The sequence below is a fragment of the Gadus macrocephalus genome, chromosome 3 (assembly GCF_031168955.1).
Source record: "Gadus macrocephalus chromosome 3, ASM3116895v1".
Classification (NCBI taxonomy): Eukaryota; Metazoa; Chordata; class Actinopteri; order Gadiformes; family Gadidae; genus Gadus; species Gadus macrocephalus.
Window position 1 is genome coordinate 23,379,265 of NC_082384.1, and position 19,279 is coordinate 23,398,543.

Genomic DNA, 19,279 nt, shown 5'->3' on the forward strand with positions numbered 1-19,279 from the left:
AGCTGCACCGCCTCCAAGGCACTTCCGCTGGTAGTGCTGCTGGTGTTGTTTTGCCTGGTGATGCGACGTATCCCCTGCCATGCCCGGCGGGGGTCAGAGCTGCTAAAGAGGTCCTCGATCTTCTGTTTGTATGCTGCTTTAGCATCCATGATTCCCCTCTTAAGGTTTGCCCTGGCGGTCTTGTACCGTTGCACGTCACCGGAATGGAAAGCAGTGTTCTGAGAAGAAGATGTAACCTGTTACATGTCTTGCAGATGCGGGTCGTCTTCCGAGTCCATAATATCTATTCATATACTTCAGTATGCTACAAGATCGTCCTGAAGAAAATGGGAGCAGAACGTCCACCAGCGCACGGTTATAAGGTCGGACCGCGGACGTGATTGAGGCCCACGCTGTTGGTGGGCGGGGATACAAATTTTTCAGTGCTACGGCTCACGCCTAGGGAAAACCCAATAGCGATAGCCTTAAAAGGCGAAGCCTATACGACATAGAAGCCTGTTCACTAACATCACAACCCGGCGGGGGAAGCGTGAACCCGCGGGGCCAGCGTTCATAGGGGCAAGGGTCATTGAGCCTAGGCGGAGTTTTGCATAGTTAATGGAGGATCCATAGTCTGTTCCATAAGTTAATATAGGGACACTAACGTAACCTGTAGGATTACACGTTTATGTGAATCAACAGGGTTTATAGGCTACAGAAATTCGTTAGTTGAATTTACTACCTTTTAATCCCTTTTTTAATACCTTCACCATATTTTTTAATACCAGCCCGACTTCAAGAGAGAGACCATAGGAGTTGGATTAATCAAGATGTCCCAACGGGACTTGGTCCATAGTTTTTAATCAATATATCACAAGGTAGACATAGACAGAGGGTGCCAGAGAGAGAGAGTTTTTGTGTCCAGTGTTGAAGTTAAGTTATAATTACCTCGTTAATATTGTTATTACAGTGTAAAGGCTTTACATGAAAAAGAACCACGTAGTAACGCGTTACACACAACAGTATGTCTACTTCCAATGCAGATAGAAATATGGGACAGTTGCTTAATTTTGTTTATATGCTACAGGCCGAAAGACTAAATTAATATGCAACTTGTCTTACTTGCTCCTGCATGGGGAGTCCAATTCCGCTACTGAAATGGGTGGAAAGTGCTTACAACTCTCTGCTAGTTAGCGATCTATCTCTTCTCTACATGTAGCCTAGTTGTGTTGCGCGAATGGTGTTGAGGGAGGTAGCCTATTTGATTGATTCGCTGAATTGTCCAATCATGTGGTGACAACAAAAAAGAAAAGCGATACCATTGGCCTTGGGCGCACACTGGTGCGACCCGAGGGCGAATTTTCTTGCGCCAATGAAAAGCTGTCTCTGCTTGATAGACAGCAAAAAGTTAGCGAGCTTAAGAGTACTCCAACGTGGCCGGCGCCCCTGACTTGGAGGAGGGCTTTATTTCGAATGACCAATAACTAGCCTAGCCCAAATCATTGACGTCGAGACACATTTAAATGGTTGCTGGCAGTGAAAAGTATATCACACAATTAAACGAGGATAAACGCTATGTATACTTGTTGATTTATTTCGTATTGATAATAGATGATTAATAGTTGGCAGATATATTCAAATTAATATTTCACGGAGGGGCGGTGTCCTAGCGCCCTCCATTGACCCACCGCTAACAGGTGTCATTGGTTCATCAGTTCTTCTCGAAGGGGACCTGAAACACAGAGACGTTTTGACCTTCTGGGGTGCAATAGAATAACAGATTGTGAGTCATTGAGTAACAAATATGTGCCCAAATGTTGAGGTGAAGTGAAGCACATGAGAATGATGCATTGAATCACGGTAGATTGTGAGAGAGTTTAAATGAGGTGGAAAGCCTTGTGTAAAAGTGATAAGGCTTACGCCCCGTGCCCACTACCTCCGTCAGTTGTCCGTTGCCCATTGACTTTGAATGGGGACGGTCGCGCAATGCATTGTGGATCCGTCCGTTGACTTGGAGCGTTCGCCACCGTCAAAAAGTTGAAAAATGTTCAACTTTTTCGGCCGCGACGGATCCGTCATCCAATCAGATCGCGTATGCAAATGTAAGCACTGTGACGCGACTCGGGCTCTGACGATACTGGAAAGCGGGAAAGCGGGTCATCTTGCCTCGCAACAAGCAGGAAGAAGCGGGAAGAACCCGGCGAAGCGATTTGATTGGCTGACGGTTGCCTCTGCAAAGACTACTCCCCCATCCGTCAGCCACGCCTTCCCACGTCCGTTGACTGATGGTGCAGTGGGCACGAGGCGTTAGAGTTGACTAAATATGCAGTGTTTTGGGACAGAGATATAATCATGTGCTAGATTAGGCCTTGGAACACTTCTTTACAATTCGCAAAACGGATGAAAAAAAGGATTTACTCGCACGCGCGCGCGCACACACACACACGCACAGACACGCGCACACACACGCACACGCACACACAATCTACTGGTATAAGAAACATGAATTAGATAAGGATATCTTACTACTACAACAGCAGGCCTGTCGCACCAGTTACTCATGTGCCAAGCAGCCTGGAGCTCACACACACACACAGCAGGCTCGAGCGCATACATACTGTACACCGCAAGCACGCACATACACGCACATGCGCACCAACATACACGGAAACACACACACACACACAGGCGCGCACACACGCACGCGCGCACGCCGCACGTCAAAACAAAAGGCAGCAACACACTCGCCGAGGTAAAAGCGTTCACACCAAACGCGACGGGGCGACAGGATCCCATACAAAGTGAACGTAGAGACGCGTATCGGGCAAATTTTTCACACGAGAAAACCCGGGACAAGTTTTGATTTCGCCGTGCACAGGCAAGCGCGTTCACGAGGATTTGTGGCGCCACAAATTCGCTCGAGTTGAAATATTTCAACTTTGACGCAAATTTCGTGTGATGACAGCCAATCAGCGTTCAACAGCGTGGCCACTGAGTCACATGTGTAAGTAACAGCCAATCAGTGTTCAACCGTCAAACTCAGTGCAATACTCAGTCTAATATAATATAATTGTATATATAATATCACGGCCAAAAGCTCTGTGCGCCTCCGGATGGCCGTAGCGCGAGGAGCTCTCATAGGGATTGGGCTTCTCGGGGTTTGTTTACCGGCATTGCTATGTTTCCAGTCTTGTGTGTTCCAACGGTTTATTAGGTAGGCCTATCTAATAAATCTCTGTCTATTCAATACTTCATTCACTGCCTCTTCCGTGGTCATTACAATATTATGAATATACTGCGTCGGGTCCTCCGACGTCTCCCTCTTCCACAAAAGGTAAAGACATGCAATGGTGGTTACCTTGTTGTGGCGCGACAAATTCGACAAACTTGCACAGCGACAGATTATGATATGTGGCGCGACAAAACTTCGGCGACAAATTTCGCGTTTGGTGTGAACGCACACGTAAGCATGACGACTCCGCCATCGACACACTCGCAGGTAAGAACACACGCACGCGCACACACCGCAGCGACACTCACAATTTCTCACCTCGACAAGCAACGGCAGGTCGTTCTTTTGTCACATAAAAAACGTTAAATTCAAACATTGCGCCGACCGGCATAGCAACACACAAGTAAAGTGATCTTAAAGAAACAGCGTCCCTATAACACAACGAAAACATGTCAATAACACAGTATGGCGAATAATGTCTATAGAGTCCACCACAAGACTACACTTTGTTGCTCAAATGTAATATTACCCCCCTCCTTGACCCTCCTGAAATGTCTTGCGATATTGATATCCCCCCTTCCCCCTGCGGACTGTTTTAGTTGTTTTATTTTTTTTATGTTTTGTGTGTATGCTATGTGTGACTGTAGGCTACTGCTGCCTGTCTTGGCCAGGACACCGGAGGTGATGTTTAATCTCAATGATGATTATTATTTTCAACTAACCAATAGTAGTTGCCTTGAATTTTGAAATGTCAATGCACTTTTCAACCCTGAATAACAGTAAAGCTATTTAATAATTGATTTGCATGCATAGTATACTACACTTTCCATTGAACAATTACCCCTGTTAATAATTACAACTAGAGGTTGAGCGAAAATTCTAGTCAAAATAAAATAACAGACAATTATCGGAAAATAGGGTCTAGGTGCAAAGAAATCCCGTAGTATTATTGCAAATGATAATATGGTATCGTCTAGAAATGATCTACAAAGGCATGCAAATCTGCAAAGGCGAAGGCATAATAAACATTACCAAACAAATAAACATTGATCAAATTTGCATCTATGTCCTCGAGATCTATGTTTTCGAGATATAGTTTGTAATGGTATTTTACCAATGCATGCAAGAAATCCCTTCTGATACAGATATATCCAGATCTGTTAGAGCTTCCACCATTTAGTTATCACCATACCTCAGTGGCAGTCTGTGTGGCGCTGTCTGCATTCAGGATGTTGGCGGCTTTCTCGCTTTCATGTTGAGTATAGTTCAGTCTGATGACGACGGGTGATAACGTATCGTACACACAGAACTACAAAGAGAAACGTGTCAGTGGTACAGGACATCTTTCTATTTATTTATATTTCTCTCTCTGTCACACATTATAAAATCCAACCATTAGTATCACATGGCACTTAATGTATGCCTTTATTGTATGTTGTACAAATGTAAAAATGTGTACTTAGCATTATGTAGCGTCTTATCCTAGCTATTTTTGTTGTATTCAGGGAATTGGTTAACCTTACAATTGTTAGTGCTTGGTTCTCTGAACATCCTTACTGTACCGACCGTGCTATATTGTTTCTCTTCTGACAAATGTACTTATTGTAAGTCACTTTGGACAAAACGTTTCCAAATTGCTAAATGCACTAAATGTAAATTTGTATTTTTTTAAATAAGGCATTATCAACCAACTTTTCTAAAAGTGAAACAAGGAGTGAATCATTAGTGGGGTCTGCGCACCGGCATGCTGACGGAGTGATTGAAGCAGTGTTTGGTCGCCAGCTCCACAGTCTGATGAAGATCTCGTTTGCCTGTTTCACTGAAGAACCCACGGACTGCTGTGATCAGAGGATCCATATCCAGGCTGTATGAGATGTTCAGCCCCGTGGTCGTAGTTCCTAGGCACACGTTTAAGGTGAATTGTATTTTAGTGCTTCAGCTTGTCCACGCCCTTAAGGCATGGGTATTAGGCTATTAGGCTATTTAGTCTTCTTCTATAAACTTAAACATATTAATTTATTAGGATATTTTTCCACACGGGGGCGGCGTGTGGCTCAGGAGGTAGAGCGGGTTGGCCGATAACCGGGAGGTTGCTAGTTCGATCCCTGGAGTGTCGAGGTGTCCCTGAGCAACACACCTCGACCTAACTGCTCCCGACGAGCTGGCTGTCTCCTCGCATGGTTGACATCGCCGTCGCCGTCGGTGTGTGAATGTGTGCATAAATGGCTGAATGTTAGGCAGTATTGTGAAGCGCTTTGAGTAGCCACTGGTTAGAAAAGCGCAATATAAAAGCAGTCAATTAACCATTTACATTTGTGGTAAATCGTTTATCGGCTCTTTACAAGATGTCAGACTACCTTTCTGGGGGTATATGGGCGTGGTGTAAGGAGTGTGTTCGGTGTCTTCAACTGTAGAATTGTTTGTCCTTCATGTGATTGGCTCACCCATATCTTCCTCAATAGTCGAGTGGGCGGAGTCTAGCTGAACCATAATGCTCACTTACAAACATGTTTGGGTCGATCCCAAGCATCAGGCAGGGTTATGCTTCATGCCGTCGCTTACCAGTCCGACTGCGTGTCACTTCAGCCAAGTCAAAGCACACGGTGAGGACGACCATGGGCAGAGCAGCCCCAGTCTGGGTATTCGGACACTGGATGCTGGCAGTGCTTATCTCTGCAGGTTTGAAAAGCAGACGCGCCTTGACGTTCACCACTGGCTTGGACCTGGATGACATCAGAGGATCGGGTTAAAGGGGTGTCATCATGCCACCAGGTGTCAGTGTGATTAGCCATTACAAGCCATTTCCCCCTGGGCCCTGGTGACATCACTAGTGGGTCCGTAACCCCCTTGCGGTGCGTGAACGTTGGGCCGTGGTCAGCCCTTAAACGTTTCCACGGCGGTGAAGTAACGGGACACGTACCTCAAGACGACGACAGCGCCACGCGAGCCGACCACCAGGTCAGCCAGCCCGTCCTCCCCCAGGTCGCCGCTGCCGTCCACCGCCTGGCCGAAGAAACGGATCCGGGCGTTCCCTGGATCGGCTGTGATCCTCTGAAACACGGCAGACGGCAGGGTCACCCAGGGGCCGCAGGGTTCGACCCCCGAGCCGAACGGTACAGGGCTCTGTCCCCCAGGTACGCAGCTTAGGCATCCTGGAGCAAGATGGCGTCCTCGTACCTACTTAAGGGCCTGTATCTGACGTGGCTTTGGAGTCACTTTGGAGTCACTTTGGAGTGACTTCAAATACTTTTATGGATCTGCAAGTATGACTGCGAGTTTATTTTGGATATAACGAATAGCATAAAGATAGAACGAATAGCAATGTGTGTTTGTCACACACATTGATACTAATATTATCGTATTATCCTGCATCACATTTTCAACGATTACCAAAACGACCAATAAGTATGCTGTTTTAATATGGAATTCACTTCATATTAAAAATGCAGTTCATGAACATAACTTATTTTTAAGTTATTGTTATTCAGCTACATGTCAACCATGATGAACTGCTTTTAAGTAAAGAAGACTGGACTGTTGGCCCCAGCATCTCTCCAAGGCCGAGGTCACTACGTTGGTGTTTGGTCAATGAATGCAGAAACGACATCAATGAAACAAGCACGGACAACATGTCGCCTCGGTGTACTTATCGTTTAACAGCGGTGCCTTACTGACCTGGCTGAAGGCGGGGCGGATCCCGGTGTGTTGGTGGCCGAGGTAGATGTACACGGCCCCCCTGAGGTCGTCCTCCAGGGGGGCCCCGACGGCCACGTCCCTGAGCCCGTCCCCGTTGAGGTCGGCCAGGGATGAGACCGTGGTGCCGAAGCGGCCCCGCGACGGCACCGTCACGTTCAGCACGCTCTCCAGCTCCAGCTGCCAGAACGTTAGCATTTCGTTAGCCTCTTAGCATAATTGTCTTTAGTCATATTTTAAGGTTTATCTTGGCTTTAGTGTCAAAATTCACACCAAAATAGAGGGGCGGCGCGACTCCATACAAAGTCAATGCAAAGACGCATTTAGACGCAAATTTGTCACCCGATAAAACCTGCGATGCGAATTGATGAATGGCGCGGAATGAACGCCCTCAGTCAAATGGAGGCAGATAGTGATTATGGAGTGTAAAAAGCACTCTGATTGGCTTGGGATACAGCCAATGAGGCACAGTGAATCAGCAGCGTTAAGGATAGTAGAGTTAGGTAAGATATCACAATTTGGCCAAAATATGATTTAAGCAATTATGCTATGAGTCTAACAGTTTAGTAATTTGGCAGAACGTGAAGATTATTCACATTCGCAGATGAACAAGAGCTCCACAGATGAGCCCTTGGCCAGGACACTTTACCATTGAGGAGGCCTCACCTTCTTGGTCAGTTTGTAGATGTATATCTGCCCCTCTCTCTTCTCCTGAGGGTAGTGGAACATGGGCGCACCCACCAGGAGGAAGTCAACGTGGCCGTCTGATTGGACGTCTACCAGGCACAGCTCCGCCCCAAAGTATGAGCCAATCTGGGCAGGTGGGGCATTCAAATAGAAAGGTACATTTGAAGGTATAAAGTTACAATAGGGTGGAAAAGTGATTGTTGGTTTGGACTAGGGCCCGACCGATTCATCGGCCTGCCGATTTAATCGGCCGTTTATAGCCTTTTTGAAAATAATCGACATCTGCCAAAAAGACGCAGATTACAACCGATTATTTTATTTTTTTTAGAAATGTTATTGCGCTTAGTATCCTGCAGATTGCGCTCCTACTCGCCTAGCAAACTAACAACTTTAGCTGGAGTAAAAAAGAGGAGATTGAATTTTACAGTACAACATGAAAGCACGCTCGCTCAGGCAGCTGCGCGCTCACCTCCCCAATGTACACAAGACGCATTGTTTGAGCATGTTGTGCCTGTTTTTCTTTAGGTCCGAGGCCATGTTAATTTGTTATACTGTAGACTAACGGTGAGACCATACTGCTCAGCACGCACGTGTTAGTCACTGCTCACAAGTGCAGCACATTGGGAGTTAGTTATTTATTTTACATTTTAAATTACACTAATTTTTTACTGTAAATGTATTCTAAAACACTCAAAGGTTCTGCATTCAATTCACATATTCGTCAAAAGTGTTTGAAGTATATTTAAGGTATCAAAAATCTTTTTTTAATCGGCCGATTAAATCGTAATCGTAATTTTTCTCTGAAAATAATCGGCATCGGCACTCAAAAATCAATATCGGTCGGGCCCTAGTTTGGACTATGAGAGCGATGTTACGTATACATGAAACTACAGTACATTTTGTTTCTGGATGGAAACGTCCATTTCTCTGCTATTTATTCTAATGATGGTATTCTGAATACATCTGAATGTAGGTTTCTGTGTGTTCACAGACTAGAAAGTGGGTTGAGAGAGAATATCATGTGGAATAGGACCGCAGCTGGTCAGAATCGAACCTTGGGCCCTTTGAAGCATATTACAGAGAGTAACGTATGTAATTAGAGTTCTCTGGATTTTGGATGTCAGAGTCAGAGCTCTGGACTTTGGGTGTTGATCCTATAGTATCTTCCAACCGAACTTCTGAGTGACAAACAACACTGGTGGTCCTTCAGAATTGATAGAACCCTGGTCACAAGCGTAAATCTCGTTCTATTTCCTTATCACTGACCACGAGAGGCCGTAGCAGGAGTTCCAAAGCAGGTTTCGGCAGCTAATGGAGGGGAACCGATTTCTTTCGACTGCAAGAAGCGCATTTCTTTGGGCGCAACCTAAGAATACTCTGGATCCTCCAGCCCGCTCAGAGAATATTCTCCATTGGGCCGCGTCGAGGGACCAGATAGACGGTGCTCTGGAATTCAAAATGACTCGACCACATGCCCTCTATCGGCTTCAGGCCCTCAGAGGCCAAAGCCACTACTGCAGTCATTCGTCCCGGGAATGAACGCCGATTGTAACCTTTCTCACCAGACAAGAAAGCCAGATGCTAGTGGTTGTTAGTGGGACTTTTCCAGTCTGCCCAGTGGGAAAGGGCTTTAAAATGACGCTCTTGTTGGTTTATTAGGGGAGGCAGTAGCTCAGGAGGTAGAGCGGGTTGGCTGGTAACCTGAAGGTTGTTGGTTCGATCCCTGGCTCCTCCTCGCTGAGTGTCGAGGTGTCCTTGAGCAAGGCACCTAACTGCTTCCGACCAGCTGGCTGTCGCCCTGCATGGCTGACTCCGCCGTCGGTGTGTGAATGGTGAATGTGAGGCAATATTGTACAGCGCTTTGGGTGGCCACTGGTTAGAAAAGCGCTGTATAAATGCAGTCCATTTACATTTATTATTCTAGCTGTATAGATCATAATTAAGAAATGAGGCCCCACCTGTTCTCCGGTCACTCTTTGCAGCACGTTCCAGGTGTTGTCCGTCTTTCTGAAGACCACCACCTCTCCTGTGTGTTTGTACCACGGTGCCCCGGTGAAGTACAGAGACACCGAATCCTTTTCTCCAGCAGCCACAGAGTAGCCTGCGTGATGGCACACACTGTGTTTAATGACACGTGATTATACCACCGTCACTGATCAATGCTTTGATTTACAGCTCATCGCTCAGCGGGGCGTCACACACAGATTCTGAATTGTACTACTTTAATAATGGCTCACACTTCTCTCCCCCTGTTAAGGAGTCAATAGGATTCTTTCACCACCTTTTTGTCAAAGCTCTCATTAAGATAAAGAGCAGCTGCCATCCTATTACGTCTGTTAGTAAATAAAAAGTACATTCTTGTTACTGCTTTGGGGGTCAATTCTTAATGTGGACATTCATATTTTTAATAATGCAAGTTAAGTTAGATGGTTCCTTGTACATTTTACTGAATCTATTTCACATTCAAGCAAAATTGGTATTGCAACTGAAATATCCCTAACTGAATCGATTATTTCGATTCCGGACCTTATGAATCGAAATTGAATCGTTTTGGGAAATCAGTGGCGATACCCAGCCCTTTAAATAAGCATTTATTAAAACAATATGTAGATTCAACGTATTTTCGTTTAGATTATTACCCATGTAGGAGCTGTGCTTCATGTCAGGGTCCTCAATGTGTATCCCTGGTTCTGCCCCGTTCCGTTCATACAGCGAGCCACGGCAGTCTTTAGACCCCACCAAACCCAGCACCAAGGCACCCTGTAGATCAAACAGAAGATAATTTACTTTACATTTACATTCAGCAGACCCTTTTATCCAAAGCGACTTACAATAAGTACATTTGTCATAAGAAAGTGAAACAATATATCGCTGTCGGTGTCGTTACAATCAGGATGTTCATAGAACCAAGTGCAAAGCACCAACAATCGCTAGGTTAACCCATTCCCGTGTTCAACAAAGATAGCTATGATAAGATGCTACATAACTACTATAACTAAATACGACATTCAATAAGTGTGTACATTAAGTGCAAGGACGTACAACATACAACAAGTAGGAGGGGAGGGACTTAAGATCACCATTACATCATGAATATACTGTATGATTTAACTCAAAAACTGAAATATTAAGGGAAAATAAAATTCCTTTACCTTGTGGTAGACACTACTAAACCCACTCTGAGACATTTCATACTGCAGTTTTTCAGAAAGTGCCGTTCGAGAATCTAAAAAACAAAATTGTATTAAAATATAGAATTAAGAATAGGAGAATTCAAAGACGTTGATACGGAGGGAAAACACCACAGTACCTTCTATGTTAAAGATCTTTTCTTCAAAGTTCTTCAGGATTCCGGCGAGTCCGTTGTAGTTATTGATGTGAAAAGTGTTGTTGGTCTTGGGCTCTGAGGCGAGGGCGTAAAGGGTGTCCAGCTTCACCCGTTTGACCTATCCAGATAAAGCATAATGTCAATGGCAGCCTGATGTCTGAGGAAAGGCACCACAACGTTGGTTCTGGTAACGGCAAATAAGCTACTGCTGGTTATGCATTAGACACGATGTATGTATATGCAAGGGATAATGGATAGAACGCCGGTCATTATCGAGAAAATAAGCCCTGACAGGGCGAACAGGACACCGACGCGCAGCGGAGGTGTCTTGCTTCGCCATGAAGGGCGAAGCAATATATATATATATATATATATATATATAAATATATATGTGTATATATATACACACACACATCGACACATATGTGTATATATACACACATATGTGTCTATGTGTGTGTGTATATATATATATGTATATTTATGTATATTCTGGACTGTATAGTAGTTAATATTAACCAAATTGTAAAACTAAAATAAGTAAATAGGGCATCTTTAGATTTAGCATGCAAAAAAAAGTCTAAACCAACAGTTGTACTTCATTTATTAGGATTCAGGATATAATGGATTAACATCTTACTCATACAACACGATCAGGTGAAGTAGAATTCAGGGTGAAAGAGAGTTCAATGTATAGACCCAGGTTTCAGGTTTACCAATAATTGACCAAAATTCAACCACAAGCATTTCCAGAAGCCTTCCCCCAACCTGAAGAGGAGCCTGACTGACGGCCTGACCCCAGCCCGTGTTCAGCGGGTTAATGCTGACACCCCCCCGAGGGGAGGTTTCATGTTTCCAACTCACCCCAATCACAAGGCGTATGATTTCTTTCTCATCATATTTCTTCACAATCCCATTCATGTCTCTGTCGCTGGGGTCCCCGTCTGTGATGGTCACCAGGACCTTGGTGGCGTCGGGAGAGGCCCCCGCCGCCTGGTTCTCAAAGAGTTCGTCCCTGAAACCAACGCACAATGAACCTGTTTATTAGTGCTGATGACGAAGAGTAGGCTCATCTTGTGTCTTAAACCACGTGACCAGCAGTGTGCACGTAAACGCAGGCCCACAGTGACACTTTCACTGGGTCATCAATCAGAGTGGTGAGGGCCAGTGATGTGGGGTAACAAGCACAAACTATATTCACAGACTGTCTTATTTCCCATTCAAGATCTTGCACTTAATGTACGCACTTATTGTATGTTGTACGTCCTTGCACTTAAAAAATAGTATGTGCCATCTTATCCTAGCTATCTTTGAGGTATAGGTTAACCTAGCGATTATTGGTGCTTGGCACTTGGTTCTATGAACATCCTTATTGTACCAACAGCGACATATTGTTTCTCTTTCTTCTGAAAAATGTACTTATTGTAAGTCGCTTTGGATAAAAGCGACTGCTAAATGCCCTTCATGTAAATGTTAATGTAAATCCTTGAATATCCCTGAAACGAGGCAATTTCATGCAAAGGCAGAAAGAGGTTTGTCTCAACCCACAGCGTGTATTGCAGCGCCTGGTACATGTTGGTGAGAGACTGCATGAACGGCTCGTTCCTCAGTAGCTTCGTGGCCTCCCCGCTGTGGTAATCGTTGAAGTCGAACACTTTCCTAGGCATAAACGAAAACTGGACTGCAGCAAACTGAAAATAGGATTCAGGATAATACAATGATATTAGTGTTAGTAAGCGTGACAAAAAATAGCACAAGATCACTATGATATGATGCAATTTGTGATGCGTTTTGTTACTTTGATGGAGGAGTTCTTGATGCTGTTCATGATATCCAGAATGAATTCTTTGCTCTGGTTGAATTCATCCCTGGTCATACTTGCAGAGCCGTCAAAAAGAAAGACGAGGTCCACTGTTTTCTTTGTACTATCTGTGAATACACGACCAAACAATGAGATAGGTCATTAATTATACATGGTTAAGGGATGAAATAAGAATTTTGTGAATGAAGTAATGTAAATCTTGACTACGCAAATGTGTTTAAGCATAAATATAATGGGCGTTATCCCTATATATTAAAATATATATTTTGGTATTAAAAAACCAAACTGATTGATGTTAGTAGTGACACACTAGGGATATATCCCCAGTAACTTATGTCTAGAAACCAGTGTATCGTCCTTCCAAAACTGATCAATGCTTTGATTTACAGCTCATCGCTCAGCGGGGCGTCACAGACAGATTCTGAATTGTAGTACTTTAACAATCGCTCACTCTTCTCTCTCTCTCTGTTAAGGAGTCAATAGGATTCTTTCACCACCTTTTTGTCAAAGCTCTCATTAAGATAAAGAGCAGCTGCCATCCTATTACGTCTGTTAGTAAATAAAAAGTACATTCATGTTACTGCTTTGGGGTCAATTCTTAATGTGGACATTCATATTTTTAATAATGCACCAGGTTAGATGGTTACTTGTACATTTTACAGAATCTATTTCACATTCAAACAAAATTGGTATTGCAACTGAAATATCCCTAACTGAATCGATTATTTCGATTCCGGACCTTGTGAATCGAATTCGAATCGTTTTGGGAAATCAGTGGCGATACCCAGCCCTTTAAATAAGCATTTTTTAAAACAATATGTAGATTCAACGTATTTTTGTTTAGATTATTACCCATGTAGGAGCTGTGCTTCATGTCAGGGTCCTCAATGTGTATCCCTGGTTCTGCCCCGTCCCGTTCATACAGCGAGCCACGCCAGTCTTTAGACCCCACCGAACCCAGCACCAAGGCACCCTGTAGATCAAACAGAAGATAATTTACTTTACATTTACATTCAGCAGACCCTTTTATCCAAAGCGACTTACAATAAGTACATTTGTCATAAGAAAGTGAAACAATATATCGCTGTCGGTGTCGTTACAATCAGGATGTTCATAGAACCAAGTGCAAAGCACCAACAATCGCTAGGTTAACCCATTCCCGTGTTCAACAAAGATAGCTATGATAAGATGCTACATAACTACTATAACTAAATACAACATTCAATAAGTGTGTACATTAAGTGCAAGGACGTACAACATACAACAAGTAGGAGGGGAGGGACTTAAGATCACCATTACATCTTATGAATATACTGTATTATTTAACTCAAAAACTGAAATATTAAGGGAAAATAAAATTCCTTTACCTTGTGGTAGACACTACTAAACCCACTCTGAGACATTTCATACTGCAGTTTTTCAGAAAGTGCCGTTCGAGAATCTAAAAAACAAAATTGTATTAAAATATAGAATTAAGAATAGGAGAATTCAAAGACGTTGATACGGAGGGAAAACACCACAGTACCTTCTATGTTAAAGATCTTTTCTTCAAAGTTCTTCAGGATTCCGGCGAGTCCGTTGTAGTTATTGATGTGAAAAGTGTTCACGGTCTTGGGCTCTGAGGCGAGGGCGTAAAGGGTGTCCAGCTTCACCCGTTTGACCTATCCAGATAAAGCATAATGTCAATGGCAGCCTGATGTCTGAGGAAAGGCACCACAACGTTGGTTCTGGTAACTGCAAATAAGCTACTGCTGGTTATGCATTAGACACGATGTATGTATATGCAAGGGATAATGGATAGAACGCCGGTCATTATCGAGAAAATAAGCCCTGACAGGGCGAACAGGACACCGACGCGCAGCGGAGGTGTCTTGCTTCGCCATGAAGGGCGAAGCAATATATATATATATATATATATATATATAAATATATATGTGTATATATATACACACACACATCGACACATATGTGTATATATACACACATATGTGTCTATGTGTGTGTGTATATATATATATGTATATTTATGTATATTCTGGACTGTATAGTAGTTAATATTAACCAAATTGTAAAACTAAAATAAGTAAATAGGGCATCTTTAGATTTAGCATGCAAAAAAAAGTCTAAACCAACAGTTGTACTTCATTTATTAGGATTCAGGATATAATGGATTAACATCTTACTCATACAACACGATCAGGTGAAGTAGAATTCAGGGTGAAAGAGAGTTCAATGTATAGACCCAGGTTTCAGGTTTACCAATAATTGACCAAAATTCAACCACAAGCATTTCCAGAAGCCTTCCCCCAACCTGAAGAGGAGCCTGACTGACGGCCTGACCCCAGCCCGCGTTCAGCGGGTTAATGCTGACACCCCCCCGAGGGGAGGTTTCATGTTTCCAACTCACCCCAATCACAAGGCGTATGATTTCTTTCTCATCATATTTCTTCACAATCCCATTCCTGTCTCTGTCGCTGGGGTCCCCGTCTGTGATGGTCACCAGGACCTTGGTGGCGTCGGGAGAGGCCCCCGCCGCCTGGTTCTCAAAGAGTTCGTCCCTGAAACCAACGCACAATGAACCTGTTTATTAGTGCTGATGACGAAGAGTAGGCTCATCTTGTGTCTTAAACCACGTGACCAGCAGTGTGCACGTAAACGCAGGCCCACAGTGACACTTTCACTGGGTCATCAATCAGAGTGGTGAGGGCCAGTGATGTGGGGTAACAAGCACAAACTATATTCACAGACTGTCTTATTTCCCATTCAAGATCTTGCACTTAATGTACGCACTTATTGTATGTTGTACGTCCTTGCACTTAAAAAATAGTATGTGCCATCTTATCCTAGCTATCTTTGAGGTATAGGTTAACCTAGCGATTATTGGTGCTTGGCACTTGGTTCTATGAACATCCTTATTGTACCAACAGCGACATATTGTTTCTCTTTCTTCTGAAAAATGTACTTATTGTAAGTCGCTTTGGATAAAAGCGACTGCTAAATGCCCTTCATGTAAATGTTAATGTAAATCCTTGAATATCCCTGAAACAAGGCAATTTCATGCAAAGGCAGAAAGAGGTTTGTCTCAACCCACAGCGTGTATTGCAGCGCCCGGTACGTGTTGGTGAGAGACTGCATGAACGGCTCGTTCCTCAGTAGCTTCGTGGCCTCCCCGCTGTGGTAATCGTTGAAGTCAAACACTTTCCTAGGCTTTGACGAAAACTGGACTGCAGCAAACTGAAAATAGGATTCAGGATAATACAATGATATTAGTGTTAGTAAGCGTGACAAAAAATAGCACAAGATCATTATGATATGATGCGATTTGTGATGCGTTTTGTTACTTTGATGGAGGAGTTCTTGATGCTGTTCATGATATCCAGAATGAATTCTTTGCTCTGGTTGAATTCATCCCTGGTTATACTCCCAGAGCCGTCAAATAAAAAGACGAGGTCCACTGTTTTCTTTGTACAATCTGTGAAAACACGACCAAACAATGAGATAGGTCATTAATTATACATGGTTAAGGGATGAAATAAGAATTTTGTGAATGAAGCAATGTAAATCTTGACTATGCAAATGTGTATAAGCATAAATATAATAGGCGTTATCCCTATATATTGAAATATATATTTTGGTATTAAAAAACCCAACTGATTGATGTTAGTAGTGACACACTAGGGATATATCCCCAGTAACTTATGTATAGAAACCAGTGTATCGTCCTTCCAAAACTCCCAATCCAACTGAAAATAATTGACTCCATGTTAAGAATAAATTAATCTCCTTCCGCAGATCAGTACGACAGGTCTGCTAACTCGACATCTTCACCAGGGTTAAGATCTGCAATAGCCAATCAAAAACTCCCCCTGAAACTCTTCCCTCCAGACCGTCTCTCACTGTCCCCCATCTATAACGCGGTCTAGCCAGTGTCTTCCCATCGGCATTGCATTGCACACTTTTATTATTTTTTTAAGTAGTCCTTGTCACTTGTCAATAAACACTTGTCTTTCCCAATGGGAATGAATCTATAATGTTCAAGCGAAAGTGTACTTTTATTTTATTTATTAGTTTATTTAGCAGGGACAATGCACAGCTCATTAGCAGTACCAGAGTTAGCTATAAGCTCAATTTCATCTGTAGTCCCTGCACAGGAAACAGGATAACATCTCTGTCAAAAGGGAAACCTAACACTGAAGTATAAAAACAATAACACACAATTTTACAACAGTAAAACACAACAACACAATACGAACAATAAAATCACAACATTAGGACACCACAACAACAGCATAACAAGAAAACAGGGCCAGCAATACAGTCGATAGCTAGTAATGTCTATGCATGATGAGTTCATGCTTGGGTAAATTTCAGCCATGATTTCATCTTACATTTAAAACCAGCAAAGGTGTTCCACTCTCTTATCTCGCTTGGTACTGAGTTCCAAGACTTTGTGGCTCTAACTGAAAAAACGGACATGCCAAACTCAGTGGATCTGTGCTGTACTACACATTCCCCTCTGTTGGACGTTCTAGTTCTCCTTCCATTGTCTGAGCGCAATGACACAAACTCATTCAACGGAGGCGCTGCCAAATCGTGCATGATTTTATAAACTAAACATACATCAGCAAGAAACACAAAACTTTCAAAGGTCATAAGATTATGTCTTTGAATTATGTTACAGTGGTGATATCTTAATCACTTTTTGTCCAGTACTTTGAGTGTTTGTTTGTAAAGTGTTTGCAGTTGAGCAAGTTGTTTCTCCAGTTTGTGACCAGCTTGTAATACAGTATGAGATGTGTGAAAAGATCATGGAGTGCATGTAAAGTTTGGCTGCATCTAGAGGGAGCTGGTTCCTGATGTGCCTAAAATTCCTTAAATTGAATGTGACTCTATTACACACCTGCTGCCCATATTTCTTAAATGAGAGCTGTGAATCAACCATTATTCCTAAATATTTAAAATGTGAAACAGTCTGGATCCTTTCTCCATTAACAATAATATAAGGCTGATTTCCATTTTTCCTATTATAAAAGTACATGCATGCTGTATTACTGATGTTGAAGAGTGTCAGGCAGGACTTTGAGAGCCAACCAGAAATTTTGGCCATTGCTTCTGTTAATTTGGCGGCCACCTCACATCGGTTCTTTCCATGTGCGAGGATGACCGTGTCACCTGTAGGGATGGGAATCGAGAACCGGTTCTTGTTCAGAACCGATGCCGAGTCAACCGATTCCTTGGAATCATTAGCAAGCCTGCTTAACGATTCCGCTTATCGGTTCCGGTCAGAGACGTGCGGTGAGGTCCGTGGCTGGTGAGGCACTGACTTTTTCAGAGTCAGATTTACAAATACATGAACCCAATTGTTATATAGTACCGGCCTATTACAGTAGAGAATCTATTCTTGATGATCCAAAGGTTTTCAAAAAAAATTGGTTTTGAATGTGAGTTGTCGATCTTTCATGTTTGATCAGGCTTCTTGGTAGGTTTTTCAAGTCACCAAATCCCATGATAGTCCAGACATTTTGTTGAGATGTTGAGAACAAAAGACAGGGAAAGCAGAAAGGCGATTTCTTGTAGTACAGCCACACAGCCAGTCTTTTCGGCGGTACCACTCTGTTTGAAAAGACTGTTTGATTGAAAGTCCAGTTTTGAGAAATTTCTGAGCTTGGCTATTGAATCATTATCTTCCATGTTTGCAGTCAGAAATGTTTTTTTTTTTTTAAATAAACAAACTGATGTAGAGCACTTGACTTCTTAAAAGAAGTTAACGGAGGAATCCTGTAATGGCTCCCTTCTACGCCCCCTTCAGTGAGGCAGAGGAATGAAATGAGGCAGCCAGTACGGCTGACTCATTTCATGCTTTTTCAGCGCGGTTTTATGTCAGATCAGCATATTTAGTCGTATTTGAGGTATACACATACCTCAAATACATTAACTAGTTTAAGTAAAGTGCGATCATACAATAGAAGTGTCTACAAACATTACAATGGTGCCAACGGTGAAATAGCAAACTGGGTTTAGCGCATGCGCTCTGAGGGATTTCTCAATTCTCGGTGAGGCAGCACTGATCGCTGCCTCAGCCGCCCTCAGCCGGCGTATCTCTCAGCGATTTTGATAATAAAAATGATTAAAATTATTGGAATCGCACATTAATTACATTTAGACCAAAGATCAGTAGACAAATACCAATATATAATATTTTTAAATTATTTAATTTTATCATAATTCGTTTTTTCTTTTCCTGATAACAGGTGAGGCACCGCCTCACCGGCCTCCCCTGACTGCACGTCACTGGTTCCGGTCGTGGCAAATGCGTCATGACGTCACACACACACTGCTTTGTTTTGGTTCAGAACGCAGCAAACATGGCGCTGTCACGTTAAAATTGTACCGGGGGCGAAAATTGTACCGGCCTACGTCATCGTTTGTTTACATCCTGACAACCTGACAACCTGCCCTGCAACAGACGACGCGATGCAGAAAACATGTTTCCAAACGACGAAATAACATAATACAGATAGCGGATCGCTATCTGTAT

At 43.1% G+C, this 19,279-nt stretch overlaps 1 protein-coding gene across 1 annotated transcript in view; it reads right to left on the bottom strand.

The window, feature by feature from the left end:
- Positions 1-1,548: 1,548 nt before the first annotated feature.
- Positions 1,549-19,279, bottom strand: part of LOC132454186 (integrin alpha-L-like) — a 38,442-nt gene continuing 20,711 nt past the window's right edge. Inside the window, exons 7-26 of the mRNA XM_060047405.1 lie at positions 16,083-16,213; positions 15,833-15,975; positions 15,149-15,299; positions 14,267-14,402; positions 14,109-14,182; positions 13,594-13,714; positions 12,718-12,848; positions 12,468-12,610; positions 11,784-11,934; positions 10,902-11,037; positions 10,744-10,817; positions 10,231-10,351; positions 9,550-9,692; positions 7,571-7,717; positions 6,887-7,084; positions 6,132-6,262; positions 5,774-5,934; positions 4,952-5,109; positions 4,404-4,520; positions 1,549-1,711 (exon numbers count right to left, since the gene is read on the bottom strand). Of these exons, the coding sequence (XP_059903388.1) occupies positions 1,691-1,711; positions 4,404-4,520; positions 4,952-5,109; positions 5,774-5,934; positions 6,132-6,262; positions 6,887-7,084; positions 7,571-7,717; positions 9,550-9,692; positions 10,231-10,351; positions 10,744-10,817; positions 10,902-11,037; positions 11,784-11,934; positions 12,468-12,610; positions 12,718-12,848; positions 13,594-13,714; positions 14,109-14,182; positions 14,267-14,402; positions 15,149-15,299; positions 15,833-15,975; positions 16,083-16,213 (2,588 nt within the window). The 3' untranslated portion in view covers positions 1,549-1,690. The remainder of the gene's footprint in view (positions 1,712-4,403; positions 4,521-4,951; positions 5,110-5,773; positions 5,935-6,131; positions 6,263-6,886; positions 7,085-7,570; positions 7,718-9,549; positions 9,693-10,230; positions 10,352-10,743; positions 10,818-10,901; positions 11,038-11,783; positions 11,935-12,467; positions 12,611-12,717; positions 12,849-13,593; positions 13,715-14,108; positions 14,183-14,266; positions 14,403-15,148; positions 15,300-15,832; positions 15,976-16,082; positions 16,214-19,279) is intronic.